The sequence below is a fragment of the Sturnira hondurensis genome, unplaced genomic scaffold (genome assembly GCF_014824575.4).
Source record: "Sturnira hondurensis isolate 20B ecotype Veracruz unplaced genomic scaffold, ASM1482457v3 Scaffold0007865, whole genome shotgun sequence".
In the NCBI taxonomy this organism is placed as follows: Eukaryota; Metazoa; Chordata; class Mammalia; order Chiroptera; family Phyllostomidae; genus Sturnira; species Sturnira hondurensis.
This window is the reverse complement of record NW_028080496.1, coordinates 6,918,498-6,944,611: the sequence shown is the minus strand read 5'-3', so window position 1 is coordinate 6,944,611 and position 26,114 is coordinate 6,918,498. Positions and strand designations below refer to the sequence as shown.

Sequence of the window (26,114 nt, the reverse complement as noted above, 5' to 3'; positions counted from 1 at the left end):
AGTTAAAAATACATACAAAAATATTACGCAGCAAAATCTAGAAACCTCCAGCATCACACAGTTCCTTACTTTGTCAGTTAACTTGAGCTCTGGATCTGTTTTAATCAGCTCCCAGTTTCCATAGCCGTGTTCGTAAATCCCCAGCAGGAGGCGCGAATCATCCTCCACTCCCCACTCCACGTCGAAATGTGCAGCTTTGACTCGACAGGTTAAGCAGTACCTACGGGGATTCCAAAAACAGGAGGACGTCAGAGGAGGGGCCTGCCTGCTTTGGAAATAAACACACACAGAAATGGACAGAGTTTTCTGATGTTAAAGAGACGGCGATGAACATACTACATAAGCACACAACTTCCAGTGTATCTGCTTACGGCCCGACTACTCAAGCATAGACACGTCTCACACTCACTTTTTTTTTTCTTCGGGGTCCACAGGGATAGACTTATGCAGCATCTCAAACTCTTCTTCATGCTGGAGAATGGATTTCACGTTCACCTGGACCCCGGATATCTTGATTGTTGGACCTCTCTTTTTTCCTGGTCCTTTCCCTAAAGAAGGCCAATTTACATTAATTAAGTAAGAACTGGCTGAAGTTCCACAGAAAATATGACCAATCCTGAATGTTTATTCCTTCAATCTCTATCTTATTGCTAATCAAAGATACAACCTATAAGACCAAAACAAACAAAGCCTCAATTAGTATTTGTAAAATAACCTCAAAATAATTCAACTTTATCAAGATTTATAATTTTTTATCCACTAGTATTTAAATTGTATTTTAATGTTCCTATTTGTTTTATACTTCAGTTCTAAAATTAATAAAATTAGCAAAAGAAATTCTGAAGGAATTAGTGCTAAAGATTTTTCTTTTGTTATTCTAACTATTTCACTCACAAAATTGTCGTGTTTTTTTTAGTTGCTTTTGTTTTAAAAATGATTTCTACTAAAAAAGTATGAGGTCAAGCTAATACCTAACACATCTGAAATGAACGAAAGAGGTCATGGAAAGGTTACCCTAATCCTTGTTTCAAATTAAAATAATCCTAGAAGTAAAAAATAAAACCCAGTTCTCCAACCGAAGTCCAAGTTGAAATCCATGACAACACGTGTCTGTGAGGGATGGCTCAGAGTGAGAGAAAAGATCTCGTTTTTTAAAAACACGCAAGTCCGTGAAATGGCACAACAATTACGGACTATTATTTAGGGATTCTTTTGCGATCTACCCGATTGCCACTTGCAAATGCCATTCGAGACAACACTCACGAGATGGGACAGGAAGTGGTACAATGGGCAAGACCGTCTGCTGAAAAGCAGGAATCCGGAATTTAGTCCTGATCTGCACAAACTACCCTTCTCCCCTTCACCTTCAGTTACTAACTTCTCTGCATCTCAGCTTCCTGGACTACAATAAAAAATAGACAAAGGAGAAAGACACAATTTGCAAAAAAGGAAATTCAAGAGGCTCCTGAACATATGAAAAACACTCAACCTCACTTGTCATAGCAGAAATGCAAATTAAATGTACACACATGCCAGTGTTACCCTATCAGGTTGGGGGAAGAAATCTGAAAGTATTACGTTGATGAGACTAAGAGAAAACAGACAGCCTTACTCAATGCTGGTGGGACAAGATGGTACAGGATGGAATACAAACAACAGGACTATTGACCAACGCTGTGAAGCAACAGATCAAAGGTGAATGTCCATTAACAGGACACTAAAACTGTATGTCCGTAACACTCTATGAAACTCTTTTAAAAAAAAATCAGGCAGTGGAGAAATGATGAACCATTTTTTAATGACTATAGCAGACATACACTGATTAGAAAAAATAAAAGAAAACTGGATATACAAGGAAAAACTCGAAATGTACCAGATATATAAAAGTAAATGAAACCACATAGGTATGAGGGGGCAAAAACTACAGTGAGTTCCTTTACAAAATCCGGGGAGTAGAGAAAAACACCGGGAACTTCAGGTGCACTGCTGGGTGCCATTCTTGGTGCTATGAAAGCACATATTTGGATCCCAGTCCAAACCACTCAAGGTACTAAAGTTCCCTTTACAAAAAAGAAAGAAATTACATCTAAAAAATTTTCCACTATATTTAAGATCTTTAAAAATTTACTTCAGTAGTATCTTTGAAGAGAGTATCCCAAAGCACAAATACTCCTCTCCTTAATGGTGACAGCTAACACCGCAGGCCACAGACTAAACGAGGTAAGTGCTTTGCGTGTATGGGATCACTCACGAAATCACCCAACTCTGAGGCAGGTACCAAAATGCCATTTTCCAAATGAGACCATGAGAAGCTACCACTTGTCTCAGGTCTTGCAGCTCAGAGATGGTGGAGCCAAGATTTCAGGTAAGCTGGCTGCCTCCGGGAGAGACCACTACCCACAGCTGACAAAGCGGTGGGTATTGAAGGGAGGTGAAGGGAGGAACTGGCATAAATAAAGCACAGTCCAGTGAACCAGAGTGACAATACCCTCATCTCTCCGTCTGAGGTTCAACTATGAGGGTCCCTTAACCAGGAGGATGTCAGAGCTCTGTTCACAAGCCCCACACCTGCAGTTAGGAGGCCCGGCGGGAACACTATTTGGTGTGAAAGGGAATAGACTATAGGTCAAATTCAATTACAATGGGCTCTGGTGCTATGAAAACCTCAGTGTGGCAAAACATGTATGATATTCATTCAATATTCTATTCCAATTAATTTTCTAAACCCTTGAAATTTGTCACAAAACAACAACAAAAATGTACAGGTACATCCAAGATAATTACTGATATTTGTGATCTTTAAGTCTTCATTTACACCCAAAATACAGGTAAGTCTGCTCAGCTTTACCCATTTCCATCAAACCAATTCAAACTTTCCATAACAACATAAAACAAACCATGTGCCCTGTTCATTACTCTGCACCTTCTGCAAGTCAACTGCATTTACAAGTCAATCTCTGGGAACCTTACAGCACCGAGCTCACAGAAAGGCAGGAGAGAACACACACCTCAAAGGCACAGGGACGCGTGCGATGCAAGTCTACTCCTCTAAGGAAAGCCGCACGGTAGCGGCAACGCCAGCCCACAGTGCCAGGCCGGAGAGGCACACTGGAGTCGGCTTCCTGACTTACCCTCGCTGGCGTTTTCTTTGAGCTGCTCTTCATACTCCTGCATTGCTGACACACAGCTGTTGTGAATCAGTTCGCCCAGGCGCTTCAGGTCCGCCACAGACTTATCCACTAGCTCAGCATCGCGTGCTATGCACTCTAGCCTGAGGACAGACCAACATAGGGACAATTCAAGGCCCTGTGCCCACTTTGCTACTGTCATATGAAATACCACTGGGTCTCATGCAAGCTTGCTCCAGCATTCTACATTCCTACTTCTCTCTACATTCCTTAATCGACAAGAAGCCTGCGGCACTGACTAAGGGCCAAAGGACTCGTTTTCCATCACAAAGAATTGTGCCTTGGAATAATCCAATTTCAAAAGGCACGGATTCAGCAATCTATTAACTAAATGGGCTGTAGCAGGGTGGTGCCCACGAACAGTGTGGCACTGATCTGCTCCTGATCAGTGCCCACTCTCCTTTCTCTAGCCCATTTCCTTTCCTTCATCACAATGTTCCCAGAAGCAAAGTACAGTTACTTCTACAATGTTTTTGATCTCTAAGTCATATGCAGCGTGTCAATACATTGCCTAAAAATCAGGCTGTCAAAAGGTGCCAGACTAAAATGGAAATAGTGCCCAAAAAAGCCCAACCAAAACCAAAACCAAAACAAAAAACTCCTGCTACAAATAAAAGTAAAAGAGAGTCAGATAAAGAACTATACTATTCAGCTTACCGTTCAAGAGGGAGGCCAAACTTCTTATATGCCTTGATGAACCTAAAGAGATGGAGCAAAAAAAAAACCCATGTAAAAAAAGAGACTTTGGCTACATGAATACAAACATATCCTGTGTTATAATATATATCAGTGAGCCATGCAAACTGTCATAAATACGCGCTGGGCCCAATCCCTGCAACAGGCCCTGAATGAAGGGGTGCTGAATGCCTCCGCAGATGGCCAACTTAAAATACCGAATGCTGGCAATCTGTTCAAACTAAAGATCCGCTTTATTCCCATGACTGATGGTGAAACTGCTTAGGGACCTAACTGAGAACAGTGACTTAATTCTAAAGTTATCCATTTTAGAAGATACACGTTCACTTAGTACTCCTGCAATCACCACAGCTCTGGAAATACAAATCCTTAAATAGTTAGCTGTCCACGCCATCCACTGCTGTTACTTTCAATTCCACACGGCAGTATTTTTCAGTTATTTTCCGGACAATAATACAACTATAAGATTTTTAGGACTGCCTCAAATACATGGGGGAATGAGACAAAGTAAAATAAATATATGACTTAAAGCTTCTTAGGCAAAACTCTTTTAGAAACTGCGCTGACTCCCGCCCAACCTTACCTCGGACCGAAACCCCGGCCTGCCCTTCCACAAGTCTCCACCCTAACCCACGCGTCTGCCTGTCTGCGCGCCCCTGTGCCCTCCCTGCAACTAACCAGCAATGCCAATGAAAAGCAAGATGTGACGACACATCAAGGGCCTCGTGGTGGCCTGACGTGTCCGTCACTCGAGTGACCTGGTTAGGTAACAGAATCAATCAGAAGAGGTATTATGGGGAAAAAACTGGAAACAGACGGCATGGTAATTGAAGAAAGTGGGAATGAACGTAACAATAGCTAAGAACACTAAGAAAGGGACAGTGTGGATACAGGGATTAGGAAAGTATGACACATGAAAGTGAACCTGGGGGTTACTCCTCCTCTCTTCACTTCTTGGTATACACAGAAACATTTTACATCTGAGATATTATGGCATTTAGGACTGACTTCGAAATAACACTGAGATGGAGAAGCATCTCTGGAATGGTGCATGGCTGTCTCTCCTGCCCTTCCAAGAGCTGAGGGCATGCCCTTCCCACCAAAGCCAAGTGCAGGGGGCCTCCACCAACCTGCGAATCTCTGCGTCAGTAAATCCCTCTACAAGGTCCTTCCGCACGCTCCGGGGGCGCCCTCTGCGCTTTGGCTTCTTGTCATCATCAGAGTCATCAGTCTCACTCTCAGAGGCAGAGGACCTCTGGGCCTGCCTCTTGGACTCGGCGTCAGAGTCACTGTCATTTGTCTGAGCCTGGAAGGGCAAAGTCGCATTGGAGCACGTGCCAGGTATGAGAGGTCTAAGCACTAAGACCAGACTCTCGTGACTCTTCGGGACTCAAAGCTCCCATCGCATCAGACAAGTCCATTTTCATTGAAAAATAAGGAGGCAGGTATCATGCAATGAAGATCTGACCGGTACGTCACGCTTCCAGAGAAGTGTGAATTCTGTGTCCCAAGAAGTAAACCGGAATAAAAGTATGTGGATTGTACATTTATGCTGACTTCTTTGGACAAGTTACTTCTTTGTGTCTTTGCTTGCTTTTTGTAAAATGGGAGTATAGCATCTACAATCAGGGTCTTAATAAAGATCAAATGAATCAGAAACTGTAAATGCACTAGTTTATTCCTGGCACATAGTGAGTACTCAGTAAACAGGAGCTGCTATTACCTAATACTTATTTACGGACATCTTGGACAAACTCGAGTGTCTTATGTCCAAGAAAGTGGGTAATAACTGCCTACTGCGATGTCATTGTAAAAATCACATTTGATAGGGCCTGTGGTGGTGCTCTGTAAGCTGTGAAATCCAGTTCTAAGATGTTTTAGAAGTATTTGGACCAGGTGACAGAAACAAACACTAAAGGCAAAAACAAGTTTGTCTGTGAGAAACATATTATGATTACTGGTTCTAATCTCAATGGCAAAATGCAAACTCTCTCCAACTCCAACCCCTGTTCTGCTGGTGCATAAAGAGGCAACGTGCAACAACGAAATGCCTCCCAGGGTGCTCCCGAGCCCTGGGCACTGCCCCCTGTTCCTCTGCTGGGTTCCCAAGACTCTGCCCCAGAGCCCTCTGGTCTGGGCAGCAATGCAAAGCCCATTCCTTAAACCATCAACCCCTCTGCAGCAGGTAGAGCCTACGAGGAAGGACATGTCTTTCATCTCACTTGGTCACCTTTTTAGTGGAACTCCGAATTCGAGGCAGCATGTAAATTTCTTCCAGCTCCTTCTGCCGCTCCTCCTCCTCAACTCTCTTTCTCTGCTCCTCCGGAATGATCTCATCCCAGTCCTTGTGAGGACGCTCTTCCAGCTCTTCCTCGTCTTCCATGGTGGCGAAATTGGCAACCTAGACACAGACAGACAACTGACATGTCCCTGTTTCCCAAATACCATCTACTAGTTCCCTTATTCTTTTCTATCAAAAGTATAGAAACTGAAGTTACGAATAATTCACATGCTCAAAAATGCCTTTCAGACAGGCTCAAACCCTGGCTACACAGAGACTCCCACCAGCTCTGGCCAGCCTCCGAGCAGCGGCGGGCAGCCCCAGGCCGGGGTCCACACTCCTTCTCTTCCTTCACACTGGACTTTACAACTATATCAAAGCATTGCACAAAAGGGGTGTCAGAGTTTCCACTCCCCAAAGTCACTTGGAACTGACAGTGAGGTCAGAACTTTATGACTTTTGGCCAAAATTAACTCTACCTTTCAACATGGATATCTCGGTCTTTACAACCAAGATTTAAAAATTCCACGACAAACGAGGTATGATTTCTGAGATTAAAAATTTAACATTTCTGCCCTAGCTGGTATAGCTCAGTGGACTGAGCACGGACCTGCAAACCAAAGGATCGCGGTTCGATTCCCAGTCAGGGCACATGCCTGGGTTGCAGGCCAATTCCCAGCAGGGGATGAACAAGAGGCAACCATACATTGATATTTCTCTCCTTCTCTCCTTCCCTTCCCCTCTGAAGATAAAGAAATAAAATCTTTAAAAAAAAATTTAACATTTCTATTTTATACATAAAAGGCACCATCTGACCAATCTCTTAAATTAAGCACTGCCTGTAATTACTTTAGATCTGACTCTTAAGACAGCCCGATGAAAATGGTAACAGATGCTATAAATACCAATATTGCATATACCTATGTTCGTGGTTCGTGCAGGTGGGAACTGAACTTTCCCAAAGCTGGCATGGTGGGTAAGGGCTAGACCACCTGCCTAAGAAGTCGTCCCAACTCCACGTATGTGTGACCTTAGAGAATCTACTCAGTCCCTCTGTGTCCTAGTCTCCTCATCTGTGAATGGAGATAATTCATCTTCTGTTGTTAAGAGTTAATATATATGAAGCATTTAGAACAGTGCTCAAAGTACAGAAGGAGTTATACAAGTATTGGTTATTATCACTTAAGAAAATGGAGATCTTATTTATCTCAAAAAATATTTGCTGTGTTTTCAACATGTCAAAATAGGGTAACCAAAAAAAGAGAGTAGTATGAAAAATGATGGACTCAGTGGAGCACTCCAGAAAAGGCAGAGTGCATAGACTCCTCCTTCAATAAAAATCACTTGACCAGGTGCTGAAACGTCATTGCCAAAAGGGCCTTAGAAAAAGGCAAGAATCACCACTTATGTGACTTCTGATCAATCTGTAGTATGTAGAAATTTTTACACTTAAATACGCAACATTCTGACCAAGGCCACGTCACGGAGATCACTTCCGTTTAGGAAAGGAGTACTCGCAGAAATGGAATACAGCTGCAACACCACTAACCCACCTCCACCCTTGGACACATGAACTCTGAAACTAGAGCCCTTTGATCCACTTCTTCCCTGTTCTTCCATGAGACAACTTCTACCAGTGGCTAACCTTGACCTCATTACACACTGCTTCCTTCCAAACACTGCGCCCACTTCTCCCTCAATCCTAGTGGGTCTACCACACTTAATCATCACTGTACTGTGCCTGCCTTCTCTAACCTGCATGAAACTAAGCCATGGTCAATCCTTTCGGCCATGTTCCCACTTAAAACTGGGAAGCCCTTGCCGCCTTGACTCTCCTCCGCCTCCCAAGCCAGCCTCCCATCCTCGGATCACCAACCGATCCAGTTTCTCTGACCTCAAGGATCAGTAGAGAAAGTCACATGAGCCAGGTTACCGGCTCCAACTGAAGCCCTATTTTCTAAACTCAGTGCTACTCCCTATCAAGTTCCTCCCCACAACCCCGGCCCCACCCATGGCTGTCCGGAATCTTTTCCACTTCTCAGCAAACACCTCACTTATTTTGCTGGTACTTAAGCTCGCCAATTGGAACTCCCACGTCTCTCCCTCAAGCACACTTTCATTTTTCTTTCAAAGGCCAACTCCTTCATCTGCGCCTTTGATTACAAATCTTCCAGTCTCCTCCGAGGCAACATGTCCTCAAGTTTTCCTTCTTCCCCTAGAACCTTCAATAGCTCCTACTCTCAAATCCCTACCTCAACCTAGAAACATGGTAACATGTTTTTTGGAAAACCTTGTCTTCCTTGAGCCTTTTGTCATATAAATTACCTTCACTCAACTCTTCACTAGTTTTTTATAACTCAGTGCTGGTGCCCAGCTTCTGCATTCAGTCCTTTATCTTATTTAATTTTCTGTTATATCAGATACCACTGACCATCCTGTAATGACTCTTAAAAAGAAAATCTCACCAAGTCATCAAGAGCCTCCTGTCACCTTCTGTTTTTGTACCTTTGACCTCTTTGTCATCTGATTCCATTAATGTCTCTCCCAGGAGCCTTCCACTCCCCTAGTCACCACCTATCCCATGACATCATATCCTCAGGCCCATCCCGAGACGTCTCCTCCTCCACCCACTGACCTCAGTAGTTACCTGCAGGGGAAAGACTAGAGATTCCACACCGAGAATGCACTCAGAACTCCAGAGCATGACTCCGGGGACATGAGTCAGTTCACGTAAAGGGAAGAGCAGCGTGCCCTGCACCCAGCAAGTGCTACAGGCATCAGCTATTATTGGTTGATGAATCAACTCGAAGGACTTTCTCCCACAACGACTTTCATACCTTAAATTGTGACAGGAGCTCATCTGTCGCACTAGTTGACACTTCGTTCTCTCTGGTTTCAGCCAAGCGCAAAATTTCATCTATATCCATTTCCTAAGAGAAGAACAGCAATACAGCTCAGGTAACAAGGCGACAGCGTTGGCACATACTAAAATGCCTGGTGCAAATACGTCAGTTCTCTTCCCTCATGTTCCATTTCTACCTTTCTCTTACTGCCCCAGCTTTACACTGTTTTCATTTAATGTTTCAAACTATCATTTATACAAACAATTAGGTGATACTTCAGAAATTATAAGAAATAAAACTAGAAAATAAAGGCCAAAGAAAATCTTCAAGTACTTTCCTCGTTTTCCTTCTTCTTGAATTCATTAAGAGCTTAGATCTTTATTGTAAAAATCAAAAACAAAAAACCTACATCTTTGAAGTAATTACTGCTTCTTTATGGAAGCCTGTAACATGGACTCGGAAATCTGCTTCCAAATAACTTTCTCTCACAAACAATGCTTGTCAAAAATTGTTTTTCCCTCATTGTTAATTACCTGAGGCTCTGACTCCTCCCCTTCAAGTTCTTTGAAAAGATCCTCTGCTCCAAATTTCAGAATAGCTGTCAGCTCTTCTTTATTAAAAGGATTTGAACTGCAAAAGTAAAATGCAGTTGTAGTCCCTTAGGAATGTCAAGTAACCTCTGTGGAGTCCTACTTTGTATCTATCATTCATTAGGGGGTCAAATTTCTGGCGAAAATATAAATTCTGCCATAAGAGAAATGATCCTCTTAGACTGTGGTGGGAAATCTAACCTAGGAGATAACTGGGAAATCAGTTCTTTTCCTGTTGGCTCATCTATCACATGATTCAACAAGACAGGTAACCAGCAACATGAAAATAAGAAAGGTCTGTCTCTGTCCTTCGACTCAGAACGTTTCCATTCATTCCCCAAGAACTTTCAACATCCTGACCTCTGGTCCAAAATAAGAGAACCAAGCTTCTCCCTAAATTGCTCTATATGGAAAATCATCTAAAAATACCCTGTTTAGGAAAAGCTGACTTGATTCCACCTATATCAAAATACAAGACCACCACAGAACACACTCAGCAATTTGGTCAAAATGTAAATTCTTTAAGAGAAATAGTTGTGCTTCCAAATAAAGATCATAACTACCTTCCTTTTGTTTCAATAGGAAAGACAGCCATTTCCACACAAACATTTTTACCCAGAGTAAGAAAACAGTGGCCAATTCAATCTGGTAAAAAGTTCAAGGCAACGCTGTGCCGGGATGAAATTGCTGCTGCTGCTGTGTCATATGTCACACGTGCAGCCAATCACACAAGGCCGAGAGGGACAAAGACAGAGGAAGACAGAGAGAAGGAGAGGGCAAGAGCACACATATGCAAAGGGTTGGTAAGAAAAAGAAATAGGGAAAACAAGATAAAATAGAAACGCTATCTTCTTGCAGCCTTAGTCTTTTCCATGTAAGTAAAGGCCTAATGTCTGTTGTACAAAGTCCTATTAGAAGAGTAAGTGATACACCAGGTGCTGATGTAGAATGAAATCAGCCTGACTCCACTGCCTCTCCCATCCCTCGGGCACTCACTTGGACCTCCCGGAGTTGTTTTCCAGGACTGTCCGGCCGGTGGTATCCATGCGCTGAATCACCAGATGGTCCAACACCATCTTCTTTTTGGCCCGTTCTATGATCTCTTCCTCCACAGTGCCCTTTGTAACCAAGCGGTAAATATTTACCTGTAGGAAGAAGAAATGTTGACTTAGGCCTGATCACACCAAAACAACAAAGTTACACCTGTCTAAAACCGGAAGGGGAAATAAAAAAAGGTCTGTTCTCTAGCACCATAAAATGACTGTAAGCCACCCACTCAAGCAGACAGCTTAACCAGATGCGCTATTTTTACTGTCTGTAGCAGGTTACACTATAAATAAAACTGCCTTCAAGGAATTATGATAGCCTCGTTTTAAAAATAAAAATCTTGCTAAAATAATCCATTTCACCAAAACTGGATCTTTGGCTGAGTATGAAACTTATGAGCTACCCAATACTAAAGAAACTTTGAAATTCAGAGACAAAGGAAAGACATATTCTTCCCACATTCCTTAGAGCTAGGATTGGTCCTGTCTAGTAAAAATACACCATCTTGAATGATGTTAAATAGAATATTTAACAACTTTTCCGTAGTAAAATAGATGGAAATTTTCAGTTCTTGGTCAATTCATCATTCATCTTTCTTGGAGTAAACCAGAAAGTCACCAGCAACGTACTTTTTAAGCAGCAAAAGAGAAGTGTTCCTTAATAGGCACATCTTGGCCCCAAAGACAGCTTCTCTGCACTAATTAACAAAAAGACACCTCCCCTTGGGAAATGAAGATGAACAGGAAAAAGGCATTTTACAAAGCACCCCGAGAAGCCAAAGTAACTCCTCCCCCCTCCCAAAAGCCATACACAGAAGCCTCTCCCCACTGACCTGCTTCTTCTGACCAATCCTGTGGGCGCGGGCTTGTGCCTGCAAGTCGTTCTGGGGATTCCAGTCAGAGTCAAAGATGACGACTGTGTCCGCTGAAGCCAAATTGATTCCCAGGCCACCAGCCCTTGTCGAGAGCAGGAAACAGAAGTCCTGTACACAATGCAATATACTACTTTATGCAGTGGCCTTCTCAGAAACAGTTTCACAGTCCAATAAGCCCTTACACCTGGAAACCCCTGCAGGTGTGAAGAAAAGTGAGATATGATGGACAAACTTTATAGAGGCTACAAGAATGTCAGGGACTTGACGGCAGGGTGAATTTTCATTCAATTAAGAGGCAAGAGTCAGTACAATGAACTAAGGAGTAAAGTAGGATCTGGTAAGGCAACAGCAGCAAAAGAATTTATGTTCGCACCTGGCTAAAACTAGCATACAAGCAGTAACAAAAACCGGACAAACTTAATTATCAAGCGGCCTAGATGTTGATTTTCCACAGGGAGACCGACTGGGCCGTGGAAGGCAGTCAGGATCAACAAGGACACTGTTCTGTGAACATCCCTCCCTTTGACAGGCTGGTGAGGACACAGAAACACCGCACTCAGAGCCCACGTGGCAGGACTGGTGAGAAGGAGGGCAGCCTCCATCCCCACAGGACACGCGCAGAGAAACCAGAGCGGGTGTGGTCAGAGACCTGCGTGTGTGGAAGGCCTAGGCACGGCTGGCACACTCCGTGTTCACACCAGTGACAACAGAGACTGGGCAGGCACGGTACACCTGCCCACGCCTCGGTGCTCAAAAAACACGGGCACAGGCAGAGAATAAAGTACATGAGCTGGAGAAACAGAAGTCAGACTTCCATTTTCAGAGCGTTTGATCATGTATGTCAAAGGCTGGCACAGAAGTGGTCCTCAAAAACTCACAGTTCTGTGTTGTTTTTTAAATTTTTTTTTTTAGTTTTTATTTTTAGAGAGAGGTGAAGGGAAGGAGAAAGAGGGCGAGAAACACTGATGTGAAGGGGAAACATCAATCAGCTGCATCCCACAGGCAACCCAACCGGGGACCAAACCCGCAACCCAGACGTGCGCCCTGACTGGGAGTCAAACCAGCAACTCTTTGCTCTGTGGGATGACGTCCAACCAACTGAGCCTGACTTGCGTCTGGTAAGTGGGTACATTCAATACACAAACAGATGCACAACAAGGTCTCCATGTCCTAACTAGAGTCACAGTGGCCAGCGTCATGCCACAGAAATAAAAATGGAGACAGCGGTCTCACAAGAACATTGAATAATTCCAGTAAAGAACTGACTAATGAGGATGCTGGTGCACATACTCTGTGATCCTTAGTAAAACACCAAGCGACACCAAAACTCTGAAAGGAACCTACAGGTGAACAGGACACTTCAGAATGAAATACCCAAAACTTAAAATCTGGGGGCTAACTGATATTTTCAAAGTCCCTCTTTATCAAAGATAATATGAATTATAGTAAGATGTTCTTTGTGTCTATTGTCAAATTGGCAAAGGTTAAAAATTATGAAATTCAATGAAGCTAAGGGTGAAATACTGAAATATTCATACATAAGCACTATGAATATCAATTATTTGGGGAAAGTAAATTAACAAAATGTATCAGAAACCTTTTTGAAAGGTTCACATCCTGTTACCTAAACATCCAACAACAAAGTGACTAACTAAATAAATAATGTCACAGGCATGAGAAAATATCAGAAATTTAAAATTTTTTAAAATCTTTAATAACAAAGAAAAAAATGCTCAGCATATAATTTTGAATGAAAGGTGGTAACAAGGTCCCAATCAGGTAAAAATATAAAGAAATAAATGGTTTCACTCAGTACTGAAAGGAAATACACCCCAATGATAGGAATAAATAGTAAGTTGTCTCTGGGATGGGAGTTTTGCACAATTTCTTATTTGTATTTTTTCCCATCTCCTAAATTTTCTACATGTGCATATATTTCCCCTCAGTGACTAAATAGTTAATTCTTTTTTAATTAAATTAAAAACACTCAAATTTGTAGAAAATGGAAGAGAACTTGCACCCTTTATGGAGCCGTGGGGCAGGGGGATCAATTAAGAACTAAGGAAAAAAAAGAATTTTGGCCTTTTTTCTGAGAAAATGCGATATGAAATATCCAACTCATACTATTTTTTAAACTTAGAGCAAGGAACACAAAGACAAGTTCAACACATACTAACAGAAAAGCTGACTCTGTGCCAGGCCACGTGCTCAGTGCTGAGGGTTGGTTCCCTGCCTCCTCCTCACAGCAGCACCGTGAAGGAGGTACTGGAATTGCCACGATTTTACGATTGAGGGGACAGGGAGGACAGACAGGAGGAACGGGAATGAGCTCGGGTTCAGTAATTCAGTTCCTCTCCTCTATTTGGAGCCTTGGTTCCAAGCAGATTAGAGCCCAAAGCTCCTCAGCAACTAAAATTTCAGGCTGGAAAAGTCAGAAAACCACAGTTTAACTAGCACTACGTGCAATTCTGGAGGCAGAAGGCATGCCACTCTGGAGTACGAGACAGTCATTAAGAGCGTGTAAAGCTCTTCAGAAAGCAGGGAGCCAAGTCCATTCTATTTATACAAAACAGCGGCCCAGACTTCAGAAGTTCTACTGTTCCCTCCAGAGCACTTCCCAGTCCACTCTGGGTCTCTCCGCAGCTTCCTTTCCTTCCACCGACACCAAAGCTCTTCTCCTCACTCCCCTTAAACCCCACAGTTCTTCCTAGTTTCATGTGCACAAATGACAACTCTTCTGTGGTTTCCAACTTGTCCCAAGTGGCTCTCCTGTATGTCTGAAAAGCGAAATACTCTGCAACACCACATTCTAGCTGGACCCTACAGTAAATGTCGCTGTTAGCCAAAGCAAGATCATTAAGTCACACTGTACCAGGGTCTAACAAATTTGAGACAAGGCAAATGTACAAGACCCAAAATCACCAAAAAGTACAAATTAACCTCCTGATATGAAAAATATGTCAAAATTAACCTACTGGCCAGCCCTCCCCCATCTTTGCCTGGCTGGTTTCCTAGGCCCAGAAGCTTGGTATCTGGAAGTCACCAGAGAAAACTCAGTTGATATTAGCTGTCATTAATCCACACCAAGGAGATAAACAAGCATGCATCTGCTTTCTTGGAGTCAACACAAAATTAAGAGGCACACCTTTTATGTTAGTGACTTCTCATGACAGGAGAACTGCACTGTGAATTGTTCCTGAACTGATTCTATGAAGCCAAAAGGGCTTGCCCTTGACATAGGGCCCAAGCTATCCCAATAGCAAAGCCATGCAGGGTGTACCTCAGAACCATCGGCATTGAAGTGGTCCAGCGCCTGTTTTCGGATTTCTCCCTTGATGGAACCATCCAGCCGCTGTAAAAATAAACCACAAGGAAATCAGAAGGTAGGAAGATGAGCTACACTCAGAATAGAACACCAGACTTGCAACTTTTATCAGCACAGCACCCACTGGGTAAAAATAACTGGAATGCACCGGCAATGTGCTGTCTGGGGCTGTGCTTAATTAAGCACCACGCTCTACTTGCCCCAAGCTCTCCCGTTACACACTCAAGGTCAGAAGCTTCTGAATCAAAGGGCTATCCGGGTTCATCCAAGGATCAGAATGGCTGCCAAGCCCTATAAGGAAAAGAAGGCAACCCAAGCTCTGGTTTGAGGCTTTGTCTGCTTCTGCATCTGTGGGTACTGAGGAGACGAGGAAATACTACCCCCAGTCACCTAATAATTACCTCCTGGGGGGAGGGGGGAAAGATGCTTTGTAGCTAATGTAGTTAAAATTTACCTGATTATTAAGTATTACACAAACCAAAAAATTATTTTCACCCTTTTGTTTAAAAAATATTTTGCAATAACACTGAGAATGTAAAAAATTAAGTTGGTCATATAGCCCAGCTTTTCAAAAACTGCACTCTAAAATGAGAGCCAAGTTCAAGCAGCAAAATGCATCTTCAAGAAAGCCTCTAGCATTTTCTAGTACATAAAATGCTCTATTTAGAGCATGTCAGTTCTAGGTAAAAATAAAATGTCATCACAGAGAAACCATGTGTGTAAAACAGGAAGTAAAGATTACCTGTATGTTGTACATACAAAGCCCTTCCCACTCTTTAAAATCATTTTCGTATTTCTTTTCTCCACGATTACCAGGGGAGATAAACAAAATACCTCATTTTACAGAAGGCAAAACTGACCCAAGAGATGATGTCAACTGGGCAATGACCAGTGACTGGCTGGTGACAGCCTACAGAAGGACCTACATTCCCCCGGCTCCCAGCTCTGCCGACCAGCCCCAGAGTCACCTGAACCCCAAGCGGAAGCGTACACAGGAACCCCCTTCCTTCTTTCAGATGAAGAGCCGCAGACAACAGGTAAGTTTAAGTGGCAGGTTCACTGCCTATATTTGCAATCAGAAAACCCAAATGCCCCCATTTAACATTCCCATTAATAGAAGACATTAGACACGATAAAGCTGAATGACCCCAGATAACTGAATGAAGAAGAGAATCAGCAATAATAAATCTGCAGAGGAAAAGGGGACCGTCGCTTCCTTCAGGGACCAGCAAGCTTCAGGTAGACCGTTCTGCCGAGTCCTCAGCCCCGCAGCCAGGGCTGGCATCCTTGGAGCGGGAGTACCACACAGCCTCTTCTCGTTTTCTTTCTAGGGCTTCGGTTTCTATAACCAGGTTCCCATCTCCTTCCTCTCTGCCTTCAACCCAGACTTGGGGATGCTAGACATTGTCTAACAGGCTTTTTCTCTTGCCCAGTTCTGCTTTCTCTCATTCACCCCCCAAAAAGAAAAATGATCTTCACGCAACCATTTTCATTACAGGGTTATAGCCTAAAGGCAAGGAAGTAAAAATGAAGACCTTCCTGGAACCCTCATCTCAGTTTGTTTCACACAAAGGAACTCTCATTCTCCCAGGGAGGGTAATTCAGCAAACAAAGCACAGAACCCAGAGGAACAGAGGGAAGGAGCGAGTCCAATCACCAAGCGTCCTTACCTGGAAAGGGTAGTGCTTAATAGTCAAGTACTCGGCCAGGATGTCCAACATTCTCACCATCTGGGAGAAGATGAGGACTCTGTTCCCCCTTTCTCGAAGTCTGGTCAACAGTTTATCTAGCAGAATCAGCTTCCCACTGCTCCTGATCAGGGACTGAAGATTGAAAAGACATTCCAATGTTCAAAATACTGCAGTCTGCCCTTCCTCTCTGCAAGTCCTTATGTTCAAAATCCTATTTTTCTGAAGCTTTCTGTAACCTGGGTGACATACTGCAAACAATTCCTGAAATGCTCTTTACCTGTTATCGATGACATTATTGACGCTACAATACTTTCGGATTTTCCTTAGCTATGTTAACTGTTCGCACCTGTTTTTAGAGCCTTTTTTGATGCTTTAGTCGCTTTGATAAAAAGCAACTGTAGAAACTAAACTGCGAAAGTCACGCAAGCAAAGCGGTAATAGGCACATACCGTGAGAACCTCCTGTCCGTTCTCCCTCTCGTTCTCCTCGGGCGGCCTGATCAGGTAGCAGTGGTTACAGCACTTTTTCAGCTCCATCACAATGTTCAGGAAGCCAGACGTGCTGCCTCTGGTTCCTTTGGCGAGAGCCTTGTAATTCCTGGTCAGGATCCATCTGCAAATTCCAGACGATAATGATACTCTTAGATTCAAACGACAGAGTCGGGGTAGTCTATGAAACACTGAATCCAAGTCAGATCAACCCTCTACACTCGTCTGACTGCACAGGAAACAAAGTGTCTACAGTAAAATAGGAAACAATGCCACAGAGCTGGAATCGGCAACATCAAGGCAATACAGACTCAAGTTTCTTTACTCAAAGAATTTACAAGAACAGGGGGAGACGGGTTAAAATAAACTTAAGGGACATGCCAACCAATCCTAATGAAGGAGCTTACTCAGATCCCAGTGCAAACAAGCAATGTATGTGTGAGCAGACGCGTATGCACAACTATTTACGACAACCAAAAAAATGTAAGCGCTTATTGGACATTATAAAAATATTAAGAAATTATTGATTTTTTTAAGGCATGATAACAGTACTGATATCATGCTTACTTCTTTTTTGAACTGGGGTATAACTGACATATTACATTCATTTCGTTACATCGCATTACAATTCAGTATTTGTACATTTTGTGAAATGATCACAGTAAGTCTAGTTAGCATCCATCACCATATAGTCACAATTTTTCTTCTTTGTGATGAGGACTTTTTTACTCCGCTCTCTCACGAACTGAGGTCACGATGCCGTGCCTCACACCCCCACGTCGCACTCGTTTTGTGCCTGCAAGTCTGTGCCCATGGAGCCATCTCACCCACAGCCACCGCCCGCCTGTTCTCTTTAAGCTTGGGGTGAGATTCGTACACTTGATTTGGGGGATTTTATTTTTTTGCTTAACTCTTAAAAAAAGAGTCCCTATTTTTTAGATGTATGGAAACACTTATGCTAAGTACCTGGAACATGTTTCAAATGACGTAAGGGTAGGAACAGGGACACAAGAGGTCAGACCTGGGTGCCATGAGCCAGCGCCTACTGAAGCTGCATTGTGGGTTCATGACTCCACTCTATTCCATTTCTGTACCTAGTATTTGACAGCTCCCATAAAAAATATTTTTTTAATCAAGGGAGTGTTAGGCAAACAGGTAAGAGAGTTAAGTATTGGAAGTTAAAATCTTGTTCTTATCCACTTGTTCATAATTAATAAAGAACAAGCAGGGAATGTTAAGATTACCAAACTTCTACCTTTAAAAGGCTGTAGCTTTTATGGCAATATCATCAGTTACGATTATTCCAGATCCAACTTTAAATCATCAAAACGAAAGGCCATGCATGACAAGCATGTTGGATGCTGCCCTCTGTCCCAAACCCACCACTTTGCCTTTAACATATTACAGCCCAGACCCAGGCTGTAAGCTCCCCGTGCCTCCTAGAGCACCTCCGCCCTCAGAACTTTTCCTTCTGAACTTCCACAGCCCCAGCACACACCTCAATTTAAACAGCACTCTTTTAGTTGTCCCCAGTTCATCTTCCTCCTAAACAGCAAGGCTCTGGGTTTATCAATGATCCCTCTCATGGCTTCATGGTACTGACCTCAACCCCATCAGGCCTTACCCAGCCCATAACTTACTTGTAATACTGTTTCTGAAGGGCCGACATCTCCACCCTGAGAATCTGCTCCACTTTGGCAGGCAGGGATTTCTCCACATCTTTTTTGACTCTCCGGAGAAGAAAAGGCTCTAGCACCTTATGAAGACTCTGGTAGCCGTTCTCTCTCCCTTTCCCGTGGTCTTCTTCGAAATCTTCCCAGAACTCAAACCTGGAGATGCAACAGGAGAGTGTTACTCAGCTACACAGGAGAAAAAGGCATTTTTCCACAAAAAAATTTTTAAAGGAACTAAATGATTAAAAAAAATCTGTGTTAAAAAAAATCTTCCCTATAGCGAAAGATAAATCTTATCTGTCACTAGCCCTTGAATATAAAAGAGGGGGTAACCAAATGAAATTAATCTCATCAGTCTACACTGGATAACAGTTTTCCAATTTTGAGAATGCACCTAGAGTTCACAAAATATTTCAGTATATCATGCAATTGGTATATGCACAAACATAGTAAGTCACTGTGTGAAATATCATGCAGAAAAAATTTATAATCTTTTAATAAGCTTCAATTCCTTGGGAAAATCAAATTCCAAGGTAAAAGAATAATTAGTGGCAGTATGAGAGCTGTCACGATCAAAGATGAAAGCTATGTCATTTCCATCAATAATCTTCACTATTCATGGATTGAAAAGTTAATGGATTACAACAACAGAAACAAGACAACAGCCCTCAGACAAAAACGATACAACTGATATAAAGTTCTTATTAGTGAAATCTGCAGACATAAATTTTATTAAAGAATTTAAAAACTTGTCTCTCATGTAGTCCTGCCTAAACTCTAGATAGAAGTTTCTCACTTTTAAATTTTAATTCAACCATCTTTGGTTCACACTAAAGGTCTTGTGGCAGAAATCCAGAATGGGACGTTATGACCAATTTTCTTGAAAAATAAAAAAGGAATGAGGAAAATTTGTTTTATGAGGATCAGAAAAACGTACTTCATCTTGCCACGCAAACACCAACTTGGAAGAACTAGCCTCGTTTCGTGTGCAGACAAGCTCAGCAGGTGAGAGGCACCTGTGCCTGAGGCCACAGCTGGAAGCTTAGTCACTGCCCACGGCCTGCTCTCCACACCAGGAGTCCCAGCTCAGCTGAGGCCAGGCAAGTCCCAGAATGACAAAATAGAGGGACTCGACACTGAGTGATTCAGTGTTACCCTTGGGTAAAGACTCAAAGCCCCCACTCTTTGGTAAGACGGAAAGTCAGAGAAAGAATGGCCACCAGGCACAATGGCATCGACCGCATCTGCGGCCATTCCCGAACTCATCATAAACGGCCAAGCACTGCGTCAGGGGCCGCCAGGTGGGTCAACATCAGCCTTAGAAACACCCCCAACATTGTTAAACCTTTACCACAATGATCAAGAAAAACAGACGAGACACAGTTACTATAACAAAAAAATTACATCACTACTGATCCTTCAAAAATCCAAAGGATTATGAGGGAATACTGCAACTTTATGTCAATAAATAGGGCAAGTTAGAGGAAATGGACAAATTCTTAGAAAGATGCGTTTTAACAAAACTAAATCAAGAAACAGAAACCCCGAACAGACCTATAACCAGAAACTGAATTAGTCATTAAAAAATTTCTCAGAAAGGAAACCTAAGGCCCACAAATATGCATCAGTGGAACAGAACTGAGAATCCAGAAATGGACCATCACATTTACAGTCTGAACTAATTCTCAACAAAGGTACCCTAATAATTTAATGAGGAAAGGTATTCTTTTTAACAAATGACCCTGAACAATTTCCAAAATCTCTCTTCAAAGAAGGGTGAACTCAGGCCCTCACACTTAACATTATAAACAAAAAAGTTACTCAAAACGAAATGCAGACCTAAATGTAAGAACTAAAACTTCTAGAATAAGAAAATCTCTGTAACTTTACGTTAGGCAAACATCTTATTTTACGACATTAAAACACATTCCACTTTAAAAAATAATAAGAGTATACTTCAAAGTTAACTTCTGCTCTTCAAAAGGCAACATTAAGAAAATGACAAGACAAGCCAGACTGGGACGGATACTTGCAAATCGTACACTAACGAAGCATTTGCATCTAGAATACTAAAAATTAAAAAAAAGAAGTTAAAAACCTGTTTAACAAGACAGACAGACAATCCAACTTTTCAATGGGCAAAAGACTTGAAAAGATATTTTACCAAAGATATACAAATGGCTAATGAACCCATAAAAAGATGTTTACCATTATTTGTCATCATAGAAATCAAGGTCAAAACCATGAGATGCCACTACACAGCCAGGATGGCCAGAACCCAAGCCTGACAATACACCAAGTACAGTGCTGGCGAGGATACAGAGGGAACTGGCAAACCAAAACACGTCTGATGGGAATATACAACGGTGCAGTCTCTTTGGACAACAGCCTGGTAGTTTCTTAAGAACTATATACTTTCCTAGCAACCCGGCAATTCCACTCCTAAGCATCTAACCAAGATAAGTAAGATGTACGTCCACACAAGAACATGACAGCTCAAAACTAAAACAATCCACCCATTAAATGAACAGGCATTCAATGGAGTATTGTCCACAGCAAGAGAACAGTCCCTGATAAACTAGGACAAAGGTGAATCTCAGAAATATTACACTAAAGGGAAGGAGCCAAAAACAGAAGCCTACTTACCAGGATCCCATTTATATAGAATTGCTAGAAAAGGTAAATCACTCGCGAGGAAAGCTGATTCATGAAGGCCTAAGACTACAGACAAAAGCAGAGATTAAGGGAACTTTTGGGGGTGAAAAAATATTCTAAAATGAGACTACCGTGATGGATGCACATCTCCACAAATTTACTAAAAATGTTCAATGGTATCCTTCCAATGGTATACTTTATGGTATGCAAATTATGTCAAAAAGTTATTTTAAAAGTTAACAACACATGGGGAAAGGGACCATTTCTGTGCAGGTCATTAGGCTACCCATAATGCCTTGATCAGTTTATGACTCATAATACACACTCTTATCTTTTCTAAATCGTAAAAAAAAAAAAAAACCAACAACAAAAAAAAGAAAGGAGCATTCACTGCCAATTTGACACCTCTTAACCACACTGCTGACTGGGTGCCAGGTCCTATTCTCGGTGATAAAGCACAGCAGATCCCTGTTACATCTGAACTCATAATTTAATGACACGAGATGGATAAGGGAATAAATGGAAAAAAAGAAAAAGGTGTCATATAGAAAATGCAACCAGGTAGGGATGGTCAGCACATCTAACAGTCTACTTTAGGTTGGATGGTCTGAAAAGACCTCTAAAAAGAGGCGGTCACATAAGCTGAGGGAATAATGTTAAGAAGTGACTGGCCAGGTGAAGACAAGGAGGAGAAAAATCACTGCAGACCAGAGGAGCAGCTATGGCACGGCATGATAAAGAAACAAAAAGATGGCCAGAGTGGCCGACGCAGAATGAACGGTGGAGAAAGAGGTACGAGATGAGCCTGAGTACTGTCAGGGGGCAGACTGAACAGGGTCCTGCACATTAGGGCAGCAAGTACAGATTTCATTTTAGGTATCATCAACCAGCACTGGGTAATTTTAACTTTTATGAAACTGTATACCATCTCTCCCATAAAAATCTTTAAAGACCGAAATAAGACCTTAAGCTGACACTTCTGTTAGCAAAAGTTTGGATTTAAGTATTTTTAATACTTGTCAGATTGTGTACCTTATAGACTTCATTTAATTTTCACTCAGTACCTTATAACAGTGAGAAGGTCTGATGTTTCCTATTTACTAAATATTTCCCCAAAGCAGTAACTGATTCAGATATTTAGTAGGCAACCTTCCCTCCCTAACAGGATGATTTCTGTGCCTTCTCTCATTTATTACGGAACATTTTCATACATTTGTTCCTCCCTCAGTCAATGCTTTGCTCTCCCCAAAACATGCCATCCATTTCCCTAAGGTCTACTCAAAAAAGTTAAAGAGCATTGGCATTTCAGACATCCCAGCATGTTTTGAAAGACACAGTTAAGGAGCTTACTTCTCCGGCATAATAAAGTGCAGCAAGGACCAGAGCTCCTTGAGGGAATTCTGAAGAGGGGTCCCCGTAATCAGGAGCCTATGGTTGGACTTGAAATCAATCAGAGTTTTATACAATAAAGAGTCATCATTCTTCAACCGATGGGCTTCATCCACTCCCAGAAAGGCCCAGTTAATACTGCCCAGCACAGTCTAAAGTAAAAACAAAACAGAACGAGCCACCAGGTCAGAAGGGAACCCAAAAGTGCTTTCAAGTGTTAATCATCTCTGTACAAATACCACCACAAAGGTATACACAGAAACATTTATTCTTTGCTGACTTAAAGTACATGAGGACTCTTCTGTTTACTGTAGTTGGTTGCCAGATTTATGACTACTCAAAAGGGCACATCCTCCTGGAAAAGATACCGGGCATCTCTTATGCCAGGTATTGTTGTGTGCTCTTAAGGAAGAATGCAAAAATTGATATGCTGGGCAAAAAAAAAAGTGATTTGGCAGTCTCTCCTTAACTAATATTCTTCTCTCCCTGTTCTCCAGCCCCACCCTGAAGCACAGAAACATCAAGAGTCACCCAACTGACCTTTACACTGATTTGTCACCAATGGGATCACCTGTCACATACATTTCTTAGTAACTATGAGGAGGAGATAAACTGTAAGAGCTTCGTTTTCCTGCCCTTCTCGTCACAGAGACTGTCCCCACCGAGTGCTCTGGAGAAACCTTAGCAAGGACAGGATGGCTCTCAGGCCCTGTTTCCAACACCAGACGGGAATCTCAGGGAAGTTACAGGTCTCGATACCCCTGCATCCCGCGTCCTTCAACTGGACCAGGTGACCTGAGGCCCCCTTCAGTTGTAAGGTTCTAATATTTATTTACTACCTTCAAATTCTTTCAGGATTTATCTGTTTATTGGTTTGCTTTTTTAAGAAATAAAGAAAGATAACAAGGTAAGGGGGGGTTATAAACCCCACCATTTCATTAAATCATTCTATAAAACTTAGCCTTCTAGCTACCAGTTACATACCTTATCTTTTAGGAGGATCTCATATGTTGTGATAAGTGCATTAAACTTGAGCCTTTTAGTCTGAGAATGAATCCATTCATATTCCCGTATCTATAAAAGAAAATGGTAATTAAAATACAATTTCTATTTTTACTTTTCTCTATCACCACTAAGTCTTATGACAGATGCAACAGAAACATGTTCAACTAAAAGATCTGAGTAGCAGAACTTAATAAATACCTTACACATTCTAAAATGACATACTTTAAGCACAAAGCAGTATAACTTAGAATTAAAAGGTGTATCACGGAGCAGCAAAAACGTTATTGCTGGAATTCAAATAAACTGCCGTTTCCCTTCGCCCAAGGGAAAGTGAGCAAGCGATGCATTTCATCAGCAATGAAACCCCCAAATGAGGATTTTCTTAAGGAAATATAATTGACTCTTCCCTGGGCAAGGCAATACTTTTATTAACGAGTAAAACAAATTCCAACCACTAGCTCAGTCAGAAATCTCACTTTACAGAGCACAAAGATGCGGGCCCCAAGGAAAAGGAAAGTGAGGGTTAATGGATGAAAATAACATTTAACATGAATGAAAATAAGGTCAGCGTGAAGGAATGCAAAAGCTGACATAGTCACACGGAGGGTGCAACTGGACACCCAGCCAGCACAAGGGCCTGTGACAAAGCTCTGCCATTTGGCTGACAAGGTAGAAAACGGACAAGAGGAACAAGGAGTACATGTGGCTGATCACCTCCAAAGGGGGAAGAAAGAAAAAAAGAAGAAAAAAGTAGTGAGGACCATTAAGAAAACATCCCTGATGCCACAACTTTTCACAGCTCTCCCTGTCTTCGTTATTACATAAAGTGCAATCCAGAAAGTTTATTTTTCTTTGATAATGGTTTAAAAAAGGATTAGCAAAGCTAAAAACTATCCTTTGCTTAGAAATTCAAAATTGGGGCAATCAAATCCACCAGGGGTTAGGGCAGACAATGAAAATCTAACAGAAATAAACTGCAATCAGTTTGATAATATATGACTCTAACATTTCCCTCAAAGGTTTCTGGATTCCTGATGATTTGCTCCCATTCCTACAAGCAGCCCCCCTGGAAACGGCTTACTGGGGTCAAAGAGCAAGGGTATGGGCCCAGACATCTCTCTGTCCCATGCCCACGTTCCAGGTGGCCCGGGGACAAGTGTGAACCTGAGTATCTTCATCGGTTGGTTGGAAAAGCTATGGTCTACTTGGAAGACTATCATGAGGATGACATGCAACATACATAAAGCACCAAGCACAGGGCCTGGCACGTAACAGGTGCTTCTTTAAAAATAAACTTTAGGCCCAGTGTTCTAAGTTTCTGATGCTTAAGTGTGATAACAGGCAAATCTCACTTCTGCCACCTGGGAATGGCTCCTTGTCCTTTCCCCTTCTTCCTTTCTCATAAGTTATAGAGTCTCAATTTTAAATAATTCCTGTAAGTTTTCCATTTTTTTCGATTACAAACAACAATAATGTTAACATTCTACAAGGTATTAACTCCTTATAACCCTTCATAAGTGGTCTTGAAAGTACAGAGGACAGAAGAAAAAAAATCAATTAATACTGCAATCTGAGAGATTCCCCCCTCACAAATTTCCTTTAAACACCGTAAGCATTTTTTAAAGAATAGGTTGTACTTTTGTGATACGTATGATCTCCCAATATCAGGGGCACAGCAGTGTCAGAATCATACTTTTACTAAAAACTATAAGGGCTACAGGTCAATGTCCAAAATACATTCATAACACAGATTCTATGCCAGTTCTTTTGGTTTACACACCGTATTTCTGCTCATCAGGTCACCTATGTAAACCACTACGTTAATCTCTGGTGCCCAGATTTCAAACTCCCTCTGCCATGAGGTGAGGGTGGATAAAGGGACGACTATAAGAAAGGGGCCATACAGCTGGTGTTGGTGGAACAGGTAGGAGAGGAACGATATGGTCTGGATGGTCTTTCCCAGGCCCATTTCATCAGCAAGGATTACACTGTTACTTCTGCAGGGAGAAAAAAAAAATCATTAGTTCATACACACACACACACACACACAATATGTGCACCAAGAGCAAGGACACCACTGCACCACAATGTCACTGAGTAAGACATTTCATTGTGAGCCTCAACTATATTTCCTCTCACCTGCAGTCAAGTCTCCTACATAAGAAAGTACAAGCTACAAATAGCAGAATAGCAAAGTGATCTAAGCATGGTCAAGACTCGGATTACTGCGAGCGCCTATTCAGACCATGTTCCTGACCTTGCCTTTGGTCTTCTACATCTATCCCTTGTAACTGAGAAGGCAGGTGGACACGAGCACATGACCCTGGCTTCCAATACTGAAAGCAGGGCAGACTGGCTGGCCCCATTGC

The 26,114-nt window shown here is 42.2% G+C and overlaps 1 protein-coding gene across 7 annotated transcripts in view; it reads right to left on the bottom strand.

The window, feature by feature from the left end:
• Positions 1-26,114, bottom strand: part of CHD2 (chromodomain helicase DNA binding protein 2) — an 83,875-nt gene that overhangs the window by 21,619 nt on the left and 36,142 nt on the right. For all 7 annotated transcript variants that reach the window (XM_037053693.1, XM_037053697.1, XM_037053698.1 and 4 more), the window contains 17 exons: positions 25,526-25,742; positions 23,725-23,814; positions 22,702-22,892; positions 18,664-18,852; positions 16,985-17,147; positions 16,515-16,667; positions 14,800-14,871; positions 11,478-11,627; positions 10,595-10,743; positions 9,542-9,638; positions 9,003-9,095; positions 6,115-6,285; positions 5,015-5,190; positions 3,846-3,887; positions 3,132-3,271; positions 410-548; positions 70-220 (listed from right to left, as the gene is read on the bottom strand). In XM_037053693.1, the coding sequence (XP_036909588.1) occupies positions 70-220; positions 410-548; positions 3,132-3,271; positions 3,846-3,887; positions 5,015-5,190; positions 6,115-6,285; positions 9,003-9,095; positions 9,542-9,638; positions 10,595-10,743; positions 11,478-11,627; positions 14,800-14,871; positions 16,515-16,667; positions 16,985-17,147; positions 18,664-18,852; positions 22,702-22,892; positions 23,725-23,814; positions 25,526-25,742 (2,383 nt within the window). The remainder of the gene's footprint in view (positions 1-69; positions 221-409; positions 549-3,131; positions 3,272-3,845; positions 3,888-5,014; positions 5,191-6,114; positions 6,286-9,002; positions 9,096-9,541; positions 9,639-10,594; positions 10,744-11,477; positions 11,628-14,799; positions 14,872-16,514; positions 16,668-16,984; positions 17,148-18,663; positions 18,853-22,701; positions 22,893-23,724; positions 23,815-25,525; positions 25,743-26,114) is intronic.